This window comes from Barbus barbus (assembly GCF_936440315.1).
Source record: "Barbus barbus genome assembly, chromosome: 41".
NCBI classification, from domain to species: Eukaryota; Metazoa; Chordata; class Actinopteri; order Cypriniformes; family Cyprinidae; genus Barbus; species Barbus barbus.
In genome coordinates, this window is record NC_136719.1 from 1,422,346 (window position 1) to 1,437,231 (window position 14,886).

Genomic DNA, 14,886 nt, shown 5'->3' on the forward strand with positions numbered 1-14,886 from the left:
CCTGCTAAAAACGTATTTGTTTTCCTTAGTGTATTGACTACTGTGATATGGCTATTTTTAATTTTTAATCGGCTTATATTAAATTTTGTCGGGTCTGTTTTCTGTGTATGTGGTATCATCTGTAAAGCACTTTGGTCAGCCTGGTGGCTGTTGTATATGTGCTATACAAATAATAAATTGAACTTGAACTTGTTTGTGTGATTTAAAGTTTAGTCTTATGAAGACTAATCAAATCTTTGACAAATCTTTGAAACTCTGTACTAGATTCACTTTCACACTGTCTCCCAGGAATAACAAGATACAAATTTTAGACGTCTTCAGATATAAGATATAAAGTTTTAAGCATGTGCAATATTTTTATTCATCTATTAAGACATGTCATTTAATAAATATATATCTCATTTTAATTAATCTATTATTATTTTAATAATCTGTAAAGGCCACATCTTGGAACAGCTTTTATAAGCCACATTTATACAAGTCCCTTTATTATTTAAGGCTCATAAAATCATCCTTTGTTCATTTTTTTATTTAGGGCCCATACACTCATTCACTCTTCCCTAGGGTAACACCAGCTGCGCCCATCTCCACTGCCTGACCACACTCACGTGATGGTCCAGGAGGGGGTGCACACTTATTTCCTCATACAGACACAATCACTCACACAGACATTAAAACAGACTACACTACACTCTTCTTGAGCGACCATGTCAGTTCTACTCACTCTTTTACTGATTCACTTCCTCAACACAGTAAAAAACCAGCACCCTGCAGGATTTTTGCCTCCCTATTCAGTCCTCTGTTGCCTCCTACAACGTTAACAGAGCGGTATCCGAAGGACTTTGCATGCTTTCCTCGACTTTATCTGCTTAACATTTGTTATCCTCAAGGCCCACTTAACAATAAACACAGACCATTGCATGAACGTATATCTGCTCAATGTCCACTGCCATCCATCAAGGCCCTCTTGACAGTAAACACAGATTGTTGCATGCACGATCTGCCCTAATTCACTGTTATCTATCAAAGATCCTCTTAACAGTAAAACAGATCTGTGCATTCAATCGTTTCTTCTGGAATCAAAACCCCTTTTTCTTTTTGTTCTTTAAATTGGGAAGAGCAATTTTTAAGAGTTCTTACCACCAAGGGCCAACTGGCAAACAACACAAACCAATTATATAAGCATAAACTGCTTATATAAGCATTACCTTTTTAGTGGCCACTTAATTTGTGTTGCCTGTCAAGCAAGCCCAACGTGGTCTTTCACCCTCTGTTTCTTTCCATCCTGTTCGTGACGCCAAATGTGGTGGCTTCCGCCTATTTTATGAAGAATCACTCTCAAAGTCTTGGGGTTTCGATGCCAGAAAATAGACTTTATTAAAACAAGAAAATAAAGCAGAGAAGTCTTCTGCAGAAAAGTTCTCCCGAATTTATTCTGCGTTCTCTTTAAATAGAGTTCAATACATTTCATACAGTATATGGTTTCACCTTTTTAGGCTGTGTTTTCTTTACACATATATATATATATATATATATATAGAAGGGAAAGTAGCCCCTCTTGCACTTTTACAGCTGTTACCTATTTTGAGGGTCTGCACTTTACATTCATGCAGGCCTGACACACACAGGCATATGATTATAATGGAAGAATAACTTGATGCATAAATGGCTAACTTCACCTTAATTATACTTGATTAATTAATCTTTCGACTAATAAAAATCCACCACAAAGGTCAAATTAATTCCACATTCCAGTGTTTTTTTTATTCAAATGGCAAATATGTAAAACCCACTGTGAACAGGTGATAATTAACAAGAGCGTATTTAATGTTTATAGATCACAAACATGCTGCACAAAGCTCAGCGTAAATAAAGCAACAAGCGGTTAACGTTTGAGAAAGTTATGAATGACAAGAGCACACATACATTGACAGACTCAGAAGTGGTTACATCAACAAGTCAAAGGTTATGACAGATTCACAATTCCTGGTTTTATTCAGTGCAGCAGTTCTGAGTCACATTATGGCTCTTGCTTACAAAGGCAGTTACTAGAAAAGTCTTCACTCGGTTTCACTTAAACAGGCTCACAAGGCTGAGGTGCTTTTTCGGTCAAAAATGGTCTCAAATACTTAAATCAACACACAGTTCCAGATGTATCAGTGTAATGTATCTATAGTGGGACTGAGGCTTCATCTGAACAGCAAACATGTCAAAGAGTACCAGTCAGTCCTTCCAGAAGCCCTTTATATCTAAAGCAACTGAATTAAGCCCTTAAACAGATTTAACATTCACATTAATAACTGAAAGAAGCTGCACTAGAAGAGTTCAATATCTCATTAAAATCAATTCATATTGTTCCTAAACTAAAACAAAACGACTGGCCGTTAGTTCCTGCACAACAAACACATGTAGAGCACTTTGGACGGAATCAGTGGTTGCACTATTCACAAATCAACAGAGCCGTTTCACATTACATCTCAAAAACTGTCCTGAGCTTCAGAGAGAGAGAGAGAGAGAAAGTTCACCATTGCAATTCAATAAAAAATTACAATGTCTCAAGCTATGAAAACTATTGGGGGAAAAAACACTGTAAATAATTATAATAAATGAGTTCACACGTCAAACGTTTAAATAATCAAAGCAGACAAAACAATATGCAGCCCTGCCATATTCAGTCAGATATGCAGCATTTCCTCACACGAGGATTCAAATGGAAAAGCTATCGTTTTAAGCATGCAAGCAATACTCTCGTACAAGTATTTTCCAGCACGCTTCTTATACTCCTGCATTCAGTGGGAAGGCACTTTCTTCAGTCTTCAAGCGGAGACGGTTTATCTGGAGTTATAGTTTGGTGAATACAAGTGTAATCTTGGGCTTGCCTTCGTGTTTGGAGACATGCTGCTGTTGAAGGGGCTTTCAGTCAGCTTCGCTACACCTGCAGAAACAGCAGCATTTACACATGAGTGCTCAATTCAGTCAGTCAAATCCACTACACTGTAAAAAAACAAAAGTTGAGAATGCTTAAATGTGTTTTTTTTTTAGTTTTCTCAACTTCTTGTATTCAGTTTATACAACAAAAAGTTGAGAAAACTCAATCTCCTGAAACTGGTTGGCTTAAACTTTTAAGTTTCCTCAACTTTTTATTATTATTATTTTTTTTTACAGCGTACCATTCCTAAACACCAGAAGAAATAATAATAATAATAATGCGAGCATGTGGAGAAGTCTGTCTGATCAGTTGTCTTTTCTCTGTGTGTGTAGCACCTACGACTCTGCACACACTTCTGAGGAAGTCCATAAGAAATCAGCACTCTTCCCCCAAATCCCTGATTATTTCAGACTGATGTAAACAGTTTGAGCAGCACATTTCACAAATTCAGTGCTGATCTAGTGGACAGAAAACCCACAGACGGGTGTAAGTACACTAAAGTGCATCTGTTCAATAAACAGGCTGTTTCTGGTAATGAAGACTTCTAAGGATCAGAGAGAGGCTGGGAACAAATGTACTAATTTAGTTTATTATGCAAACAATAATATATGATTTCTTTAACTGAAATAAACATTCATTAGCATCCTTTATTGCATAAAGAACTGTATACACCTTTCGCATATCAAAAATAAAAGTGAATGTTCAGTTGAGTTGTTTCAGTGATTCAGATTATGTTTGGTTATGTTCCTGCATGAGTATTTTCCAGATGCATGTACCTGCAGGAGGCGGAGTCTTCTGGATGAATGCAGGATGATGGACAGGATCTCTCGGGGAAAACAGCGCATGGCACACTACAGAAACAGCAAAATACGATGATATTAAAACGGGAACAATCACTGTCTGAAAACCCATCATTCATGATACTGAAACGTGTTAGGCAGGATGTGGAAGTATTTACCGATGATGATGACAGCGGTGGCAGCCAAGAGAGAGAATAAAGTGAAGAACATCACTTGATAGGAGTCAATGAACTGTTGAAGAATATTGGGCCCGTCCACTCCATCTACTATATGTGCTACGAGAAAGGTGAAGCATCATGGGTCAGTATAAGAAAAACATTAAAGGGCTCATGACATGGATTTTTTTAGGCAATGGTTATTTGCACAATATAAGTAAAGCTCAAGGAACATATTAAAATAATAAAAAAGTCTGCAGTAAAATGCTCCAAAGAACATATAATCTTCCATCATGATCAGGACGCCATTAAAAACCATCCCACTTGTTCCTGATGCTGGAATCCTTCCGAAGGATCCTTCTCACTATGCGGTCAGACAGATGCTGAGGAACAAACCTTGCACAGAAGTGCTGCCGGCTGAGAGATGCATGACAGACACCGGGATGTGCAGCACCTGAGCACTGGACGCGCTGCTCACAGACACAGACGCCGTCAGAGACCCCTGCATCCTCACCACTCTGACCGCGTACCTGATGAAGCTGGGAACGCTGAGAGAAACCTCCTTCTCCTCGATCACAACCGCAGGAGAACTGCTCTTCACCTGAACACGAGAGAGCCAGTCACACAGCTGCTGACCACAATAACACTTACTTCAACTAGGGCTGGGCGATATGGCCAAAACATTTCAATCACCATCATTTCTTTCATACATTTACTTTTAGTCATTTAGCAGACGCTTTTATCCAAAGCAACTTACAAATGAGTTCAATGGAAGCAATCAAAATCAACAAAACAGCAATAATATACAAGTGCTCATTTAGCTTAACACAGTACATGTAGCAAGTTTTTAAAAATTTGTATTATATAATAAATAAAAAGAAAACCGATAGAACAGAAAAAGAATAGAGCAAGCTAGTGTTAGAGCCCTTCTTTCTGTTAAAGTGTATAATAAATAAAAAGAAAATGCATAGAATACAAAAAGAATAAATAAGCTAGTGTTAGTTTAAAAAAAAAAACAAGCAGTTAGTAAATGAATAGAGTGTAAGTCTAAAAGGGCAAATTATTATTTTTCCATATCAGTCGATATCAATAATTATAACGATACATGTCAAATCTTAATTTCTTTTTAAGTTTAAAGCCAGATTTTTGTTCCAAAGTTAGAGTTACAGAAACCAAAATAAATATTTTAATAGAAAAATGTATTTCTTAGTTTCTGCATGTTCTAATGTGTGATATTGTTTCAAATCAAGAAGAAGGTTTGGGTTGCCTGATCATTTTAATAATCAATAATAATTAGGGTTGGGCGATGTCTACAAAATTGGCACCGGACGAGGTCTACAGTGAAACCTTGCGATTAATGATGACGATGGGGGGTGGTTTAGCCTGAAGCGTGAATCTGTATTCAGAAAGGCACGGAAAACAAATAATGATTGCTAACGGTAGCCTGTTACATTACAGTACTTAATTTCACTTACCACATAAACAGAGTAAGGAGAGATGAGGATGGCCAATGATTTACAGATCCTGAGCACCACTGACAAACATCTAATCTTGTCAAATGTGTGGCAAGCACTGCCGCTCCATAGTATAAACAGAGCACGTGCGGTCGCGAACCTCGAAAGTGAAACTAAAACATGATCATGCATTCAATGCAAGGTATAATAGCGGCTTCCTGATGCCCGCAATTTATATACAGTATGATTACTTGATATAACTGCGAGAGAAAGTACTGACATATGCATTTTCCTCCCATCTCGTATGTATTCCCTTTAGGGGGTTCTGTATAGGCTACACGTCATTTTCTTTCCGAACACAGTATTGGGATGCAGGGGGAATGGGGGAGAATCACAATGTCTGCTCAACATCGATGGCATCGTCTATCGGCCCAACCCTAATAATAATAATAATAATAATATTACTTTTTTGTCTCTTAGAAATACACATTTGATAGTAGTAGTAGCTTGAGTTAGGATGCAGAGGTAAAGTTGTGTTCATTATCAAAATCAGTAGCATCTGTAAAAATTGTAGCAGCCTCATTTTTATATGGTGAAATTTAATTATTCTAAATAAAGTATTTTTTTATTAATCATTGTTCTCCCATAGTAGCATAAATTTGAATCATGATGAACAGTTAAAACCACACATAGCACCTCAATACCATGGTAAATATATAACTATATTATTGTTAGGTATTTGTATGAAAAACCGTAACGTTAGCCTAAAAACATTCAGTATAAATGCACACATGCAATCGCTTAATCACAAATACATAATATAATGTTCAATTACTCCTATAAAACAATTTCTGCCACATTTCTGCCACAGTACCAACGGTTAGTGTTACTACAGTAAACCATGGTAAATGATGGCGATTTGTAGACTGAAAAGCCTTCTGATCATCATTGCACACAGTGTTTCTCCTGTTCATCTGCTGTAAACTAGTTTAAATCACAGAGTCAATTCAAGCGCTTCACAGTGACTCTCACAGCGCTGCTTAGTGAATAAACACATCTGCTCTGGTGAGCTCGCTCTGCGCCGCTGTTTGAACTCTGATCCGAGCGGATAAACGGTCAACATGGCACGCTTCAAATGAGTCGTGCTGTTTCCTTCCACTTTGAGCATAAAAATTATATGAGGAATGCACCGATACCACTTTTTCCAGTACTTGGCCGATACCGATACTTTTATTTTTGGTACTTGCCGAAACAGAATACCGATACCGATACTTTCATTGCATTCATAATTTTTTTTAAATATTGGGTACAGAAACCAAAAGAATGTGTATAATGTTAGTTGGTTAACTTCATTTATCAAATAGATACATCCTTCAGTTATTTTCAGTTAATTATGTCCATTAAAATGTATTTTGCAAGTTTTATTTACTTTCACGGTTCATTTTTTTGCTCTCTGGTACATCATCATTAAATGAATAACATTAGAGCGGCTCAGTGCTGTAATCACACGTTCTGCTGTAATAATGCAGGGAACCACTTGTTATAAATCTTTCAGAAAAATTTGTGTTTTTTTCATCTGAAATGTGCTTTATTTTCCAAAGTGACTCCTATAATGTAGAAACACTCATGAAGCAAGCAAAACACGCGCAACGCACGCATGTATTTGTATCGGTGCAGAATGAGTACAACCAAGTGCATTTCACACAGGCTATTAGTTTCACTTTCGCCAGAAAGTCGTGTATGCTTAAGGTTGAAAATAAATGTAGTTTATGGCGAATGCCCCAATGAATGTTGTTTTATATTTATATATTATAATTAAATTTTAATCCAAATAATGCGTGTGCCAAGTGAGCGAGATCAAATATCACGCAACAGAAGTGTGCTCTCTCTCTCTCTCCCTCCCTACCGTTAAGTAACTTGTGCATTGTTTTACTTGTTTTTGACATATCCGACCGAACTACAAACTTTCCAGTGATGTCTATGCGAAATGGATATTAACTTAAGCTCTCGCATCTGCGCCGCCACGCGCTCAATCCACTCAGCCTGCTTTGCTTATCAGCTCATGTACATCAGCTCTACAGGCGTTAATACAGAATGTTTAACATTATATTCATTGCATACATATACTTCGTAGACATCCTTAATCTCTAATAACTCCATTCTGCTGTCTGTTGTTCTGTTGACGGGGTTTCTTTGTCTGAATACAGCACTTATCACATGCTGTGTGGTATCGGGGCATTTTAACGAGTACAGGAGCTCAGTATCGGCGCATCCCTAAATTACATCGAACGCTTCATATTGTTTTATCAAGAAAAATTATATTGCGATAATTATCATTATTGATTTATCGCCCAGCCCTAATTTAAAAACATTTCACTTTACAGACAAAGAGACAAGGATGCAAACGTTACGTCTAGCTGCTGAAGAGCGCCTGCCGGCCCGTAGATGGTCAGCTCCGCAGACGTGTGCTGATTGCTCAGGATGATGTCCGTCTGATCGGCGTAGATCCCTGGACTGACAGGCAGCCGGGCGCTGACCTGCTCTCCGCTGAAGACAGATCCCTGCACGCCGGCCCTCACCTCCACGTCCGTCATAGACAGGCTCAACACCTTCACCTGCTGGTCGCTCATGGGCTTAAAGCTCAACACGCAGCTGTAGAAACCTGACGGTCAGAGGAGACACAGATCAAGGGGTTACACCTGTCAGTGTGAAGTCAGGCTGAAGTCCAAGGTTCATGTGAGACCTGTGCTGGCGTCGAATGCCGTGTGAGTGTGGTAGACATCATGAGCGGAGAAATCCACGGCGCTGCTGGTGAAGCGCAGCTGACAGCTGACGGAGGACTCTGGGTGGAGCAGAGCGATGCTGTCAGACTGAAACGACGAGCAGCTTCCTGTGGACAGAGGAAACATGTGTTAGGATGCTGTTCAGAAAAGCACTACGATTTAAATAAATGGACCACAGCACCTGTTTATGAGACTTTTACATTTGCTTGTCTTCATTTGGCAAAAAGATGCAAAATTCAGATGCAAAAACCTTTAAGCCCATCTGAGATTTTTCATTTAAATGCACATTTTTATCAGGCTCCTGTTTAGCTTCAGCAATTTCACTTTATTTGCAATGAAAGTTATTAGTACACAATGCCTTATTTGAAAAAATGTCAAATGTTATTTTCTTATGAAAATAACAAGAGCCTGATAAAAATCAGGGTTTCTGCAGGATATTTAAGCTCAAATTGAAGACTTTAAGACATTTAAGACCTAATAAAGTGAATACCACATGAGCAGGGTAGGGCAATGTTTATAGTAACATATTAAACTGTAAAATGCATGATTTACAGATAAATTAGTCCAGATAAAGGTTCACACAAAAACAAAAAGTGATACACTTTACATTTCAGCCTTTCAACCAGTTGTAAGAAAATTTATGCTGAAAAGCATTAATTATATTAATTTAAACAATTATCATCAATAAATTACATTACATGTACATACATTTCACTGTTTAGATTTTTATAATGCATTATCTTCTTATCGCTCCACCAGCTCTGCGTGTTTGCAGCATAAAAACATGGGATGATTTTTGCATTGGTCTGAACAAAAACAACAGGCTTATATAAGACGCACACTTGTCCCCTGCCAGTAGGTGGCGCCTTCGGAACGGAAGAAATTTGTTTCCACGGCAACACAGGACTCTCGTTTATTTAATGAAATAAGGGCTGCAAGATAAATTGAAGTGAAATGGAAATTGCGATTAGACAGAAGCTGCGATTGTCATGCGCATCTTTCAGTGAAGCATGGTTCTGTGATCAGTAGTAAATCATCCGAAGGCCAGAGGGCGCTCTAGCAAGGAAACTCCAAATACACCTCGCAGAAGAAACACAGGAAATGCCAATCGCTGCAGATGAATAAACAGAAGATTTAACTGCTTTCATTGATTCAACGTGACTAATAAACACATGACTAAGGCAATATATGGTTTATCTGAGTTCGTCTTATTATGATAAAGTATATCTATAATGCAATGCTAATCGACATAGCCTTTATCACTGCTTAGAACGCTATGAAATACGTTGTGTGCCTTATTCTGTGTAAGAAGCCACATCTCACAGAAGGATTTATTTCAAACACTCGACTGATGTTATGAAGTGAGTTTGGAGTAAAAATATGTTATTAAATATAAATATTAAGCATTATCACGAACGATTTCATAATCGCATGATTATGTTATTATTTCATAATCGTATGATTTTTATCGTAATTGTTTTACGTAGCTTGTCAGTAAACAACGAATGCGTAGTAAATGCTGCTCCATCTGAAAGCAGGTGATGGAGATTTACTACTAATCACAGAACCGGCTTTACTGACGAGATGCATGTAACAAACGCATTCGATTAATCGTGCAGCCCTATATGAAATCATAACCTTTTTAAGTTTAATCGTCACATAAGCCATATCACAAATAAATTGCACTTAAGTCTTACACAACTAAATGTAAGACTTAAGAACCCTGAAAATGCTCATTTAAAAGAAAAATCTTTTGCATTCGTGATTGTTAGGAATCAAACCCATGACGTTAGTGTTGCTAGTGGGGCCCTTAGAATTTGGTAAAAATTAAACTGATTTCAGTGTCCTCCGTTTTATTTTTCCTGGATTTCAATGTAACGGTTAAAAACACTGAACAGTAGTGTTATATGTCAAGCATTATTCAGTCTCTCTCTAATGCAATTCCAGCAGTGTTTTGTACCGATGAGGTTGCTTCCCGTGTCCCTGGTTGACATCAAAACTTTAGAGTCTCTGTCCTTCTTCACTGCGGGAATCACGACAGACGTCCGAGAAGCACCTTCAATAAGAACCTAAACAAAATACAGCATTACAGCACAATCCCAATAATCTTTACATGCAGTTTAACAGGCATCACACTGTTGGACCAAAGAACCTTCATGATTTTTCCATTTTAAACTCGTTTATGGGGTGGTGATGGCGCAGTGGATAAGACACATGCCTTTGGTGTGAGAGACCCGGGTTCGAATCCACTGTGAGACACCAATGTGTCCCTGAGCAAGACACTTAACCCCTAGTTGCTCCAGAGGCGTGCGACCTCTGACATATATAGCAATTGTAAGTCGCTTTGGATAAAAGCGTCAGCTAAATGAATAAATGTAAATGTTTTCATGTGATTAGCTTCACCTCTCTGTAAGTGTGGAGTTGACCGGGTATCTCATAGTACACCGTGACTGTGCCCTTGTCTCTGGCTACTGCAGCTCCAGTCCTGGGATCGATCTCCAGCAGAGCGCTGGACGATGAGCTCCACACACCTGGTGCACCTGCACATGAACAATGACTTGAATACTCACAGAAAGCCTGTAAATGCTATCAATATTTGCATGTGTCCGTGTTTTCTCTTACCCTCCTGATTAACAAACTGTGCAGAAAAACACACAACGTCTCCCACGATCAGCCGCTGGGCTTTAGCCGGATGAATGGCATGTTGGACCGGTATTGCGAGGAAATCTGCGAGTCCGGTCTGCTCCGAGTCCCAAACCCCCAGCAGAGTCAGACCCACATTCACCGTCCGCACCATCAGCGTGCCGTTACTCGAACCCTTACCGACCTGCACCAAATCATCCCTGCACACGAGACAGATCATTAATACACACTGATCCAAGAAAAAAAAAAAAAGCATATGCACTGATTATCTCTGACTTTTATCTGCAATTACCAGTTTTAACATTGTTTCTAATTAGTTTCTATTTGTACAAAAAAACAAACACAACAACATTAGTTTTTGATTTGCAACCATTTGCCACTTCAGATGAGGAGGAATGGGGTTTGATTGTGTGCTAGTATTACATTAAGATAATGTTATTGCAATACATGGGACGAAACCACGGTAGAAACGAGAAAATTCTTACTTCATTTCAAATAAAGCTGATATGGAAGCTATATGAAAGATTTAGAAAGGACTTTGTAACTCGAAATCTAATGTTTCTCAGAGTCTCTTTCACAATGGAAATAAAACAGTGAACTTGTGCTTTCTTTTGTCCCTAAAGTGGAGTTTCAGAAGGAACTTCTCAATAAACTAATGTTTGTTGCTGTTAGGGCTGTAACAAACCAATATTTTGATGATCGATTAATCTTTTGGTTATTTTTTTACGATTAATCTATCAATCTATATTTTTTATCTTTTTTTTTTTTTTACATTGAATCAATTTATTATTTTCTGATTTTTCAATTAATCATTACCAATAAACTTGGTTAACCTACCAATAATTAATAACTTCTAGCAATGTCCATAACACAGGGAAGTTTTATCAGACTTCACAGCATGTTAAATTAGTCCAACTGAGTTTATCCATTATATATGTTAAAGAACCAACAACAACTTCAAATGCATTATTTCAGCCCTAGCTGCTGTTGAATTTTGATGTGAAATGTTTAGTCCATGTTTGATAATAGGTCATCTTCAATATTATATTAAACAAACAAGTGGAGGCCTCTGGAAGTTTTGTTGATGATAGGAGTGGTGTAGCTGTGTCTTGATGCTGGTTTGCAGTGAAGGAACGGTGTAAGTGTTGCATTCAAAGGCACAGCGGTCATGTAGATCTGCTGTAGATGGCTGTGATTCTGTTACCTGTTGGTGGAGAAGCGGAGCACTGAGTTGTGGCTGTGTAAGGTTTCTCCTGTGCTGTCGTGGAAGTGAACGGTGAAGGTCAGAACGGCTCCCAGCGGGATGGCGGACACCGTCTCTCTGTTAGACGTGTACACGACTGGACTAGTGCTCAGACGCAGGTACGAGACGGTCACCACCTGGCAACAAACACCAGCTCCGTGTCACACCAGTAGCTTACATGCTTGACTGCTGACACAATGTCAACTACTGAATCATTCATTTACAGTTAACAGTTATTGTGAATGGCAAAACATTATACAGATAAGTAAGGGATAATGTACAGTCATTAAATCGCTAAATTCATGAATATGTTCTGTAGGTATCACCCTGAAGTTACTATCCCACTGCCTGACTCAAACAATTAAATCGCATCCAAGATAAACGTTTGTGTTTACATAATATATGTAAGTGTACTGCGTTTATTTATTATGTATATATTAATACACACAGTAAATATTTTTTACTATTTACATGTATATATTTATATTCTTTATATTTTATCTAAAAATATTTAACATCTAAACATAACATTTATCTTAAATATATACATGTGTATGTTTGTATTTATATATACATAATACATATACAATGTATACACAAATATTATGCAAACAAAAACTTATTTTGGATGTGATTAATCGTTGGACAGCACTAATAAAAACACACATTGCTCATAGCTTGTCAGTGAAATATATGGCAATGAACTATGAGTACGGAAGAAAATAATGACATGTCTCTGAAATAAAAAAAGCATGTTGAACTGAAAAAATAATGCATTGTATTTTCAGGGCTTGCATTTTTAAAAATTGTGAATTTGTAAAGTGAAATAAAATGAACCGAAAATTACCTGTCGAATATTATACATCGTATTTTTAAACCGATTGAGTATTTCGGAAGTGAATTCTGGAAGGTGAATATGATTTAATGAATTTTTAATTATGAAAATGTGTGAATTGTTTTGAATTGAAAAATACACAGCTTAAATAAACACCTATTTTACATTTCAGCCCCTAAAAATACAAGGCATTGAAATGCAGACACTGTTAATACAATGCATTATTTTTCAGTTAGTTCAATTCAACATGCTCTTTCGTTTCAAAAGACATTTGTCATTATTTTTCTTCCATGAGCTAATTGGTTTTTTCTTTAAATCTTAATTGTAGATTAAACTAATTAGGGCTGTACGATTATGACAAAAATAATAATTGTCTATTATTCCCTTGAGATTGTAATTAATAACGATTATTTTGAACAGATGTATGCCATTGTTTGAAGCTGCATGCCATATTTTTATATAAAATATATATTAAAAAAAAAGGCTGAAAACACTCTTGAACTTTTATTGCTTTTCTATAGCATTGAGCCTCAAATGTCAACTATACATTGGTTTGGTTTCTTCTTTAAACAAAAAAGGTAAAATTATGCATGATATAATAATGTTATACTAAAACTAAAAGAAAAATGTAAAGAAAAAAGGGTCTACTAAAGCTATATATTTCATTTACAATTAAACAGACCAAATTTCAAATTACAGTACAGTTAATAATATCAGGGCTCCAGACTAACATTGGAGTCGGGATGCAGATGTATATTTGACCGTATACCATTGTGAAAACTGTAACGGCCTCATCTTTTATACATAACCAAAAGTACAGCACCTCATTACCATGGTAAAAAGTAGCCTAACTATAGGTTTCTATGGTGTTTGCATTGAAGAACAGTAGCCTAAAGACATTCAGTCAATTACAAATCCACATCAACTGACAGAATAATTAAAATACTGTAATTATATTCCATTACTCCTTTAACATTTAGTATATTATTAATATAATGCTCAAAATGAATATCCTACGTTTCTGCCACCGTACCATTGTTACCGTTAGTGTTACAGTAAAACTATGGTAAATATGGGTGATGTGGACTGAATCGTCTTCTAACTGGATCGTTGTTGCACTGTTTCTGCATCAGTGCTGATGAGAATAGCAGCTCCCATTTATTTAGCTATTAAACTAGTTTAAGTTAAAGAGATGTGATTTGTTCTACTCGAGCGCTTCTTACTGGAGTTCACAGCGTTGTTTAGTGCCTGATCGCGACTGGTCACTGTAATAAACGCATGCGCTGTTTTCTTTTGAGGCGAGCAGATAGAAGGTCAGTGTGGTGCGCAGGTCAACCCAGTACAGCTATTTTGTTCTGCTTTTGACACGTTTGGCGTTTAACATCCATCATGCACAACAGTGACATCTGTGTGTTATCCAGTGTTTGAGTTTGTTACACCCCGCGCTGCAAACACCTCTTAAGCACACAGAACAATGCAAGTGGCCATTTCTAATTGTTTTATTTTTTTTTTTTAATCGCGGCTTTGAACAATTATGGCATCCATAATCGCGATTAGAAATTCAATTAATTGTTCAACCCTAACTGTAATATTATTATAATATGAATTTATGCATTATTACTAATCTGCAATTCAAATAAATACCTTCACAGCGACAATGATGGTTTGATTGACGCCGAATGTTTCCTGCGAGCTGATCTGTAGCGATGCTGTTCCTGTCAGAGATCCAGACGTCAGGTGACCTTTATCATCCACCTGAACGAGAGCAGCTCTGTCTGGACAGTCCAGCACCCGGTAGGACAGGGAGCCCAGGCCATCTCTACAGGACAGAACACACATCATACAGCTATAATGAGCACTGCTCAACACAACGATCTGAAGATCTGGAACTTAAGATCCAATTTTGATCTGTTACTCAATATTAATTTGGATCTCTGGAGCACTTAATTCTAATTTAACTGCTGTAAATTAAATGTTAAAATTGAGTAATAAATTAGAATTAAAGTACACAACCCTTCTGGCTTATCATTTCACTTAAAAGCAA

General features: G+C 37.3%; 1 protein-coding gene across 1 annotated transcript in view; it reads right to left on the reverse strand.

Moving 5' to 3' along the window:
* Window positions 1–1,732: 1,732 nt before the first annotated feature.
* The window catches only part of LOC306860967 (nuclear pore membrane glycoprotein 210-like), a 57,012-nt gene continuing 43,858 nt past the window's right edge, over window positions 1,733–14,886 (reverse strand). Inside the window, exons 30-40 of the mRNA XM_079402990.1 lie at window positions 14,487–14,661; window positions 11,969–12,144; window positions 10,744–10,964; window positions 10,525–10,661; window positions 10,082–10,190; window positions 8,082–8,228; window positions 7,750–8,000; window positions 4,281–4,485; window positions 3,888–4,004; window positions 3,706–3,780; window positions 1,733–2,935 (exon numbers count right to left, since the gene is read on the reverse strand). Coding sequence (XP_079259116.1) covers window positions 2,832–2,935; window positions 3,706–3,780; window positions 3,888–4,004; window positions 4,281–4,485; window positions 7,750–8,000; window positions 8,082–8,228; window positions 10,082–10,190; window positions 10,525–10,661; window positions 10,744–10,964; window positions 11,969–12,144; window positions 14,487–14,661 — 1,717 coding nt within the window. The 3' untranslated portion in view covers window positions 1,733–2,831. The remainder of the gene's footprint in view (window positions 2,936–3,705; window positions 3,781–3,887; window positions 4,005–4,280; window positions 4,486–7,749; window positions 8,001–8,081; window positions 8,229–10,081; window positions 10,191–10,524; window positions 10,662–10,743; window positions 10,965–11,968; window positions 12,145–14,486; window positions 14,662–14,886) is intronic.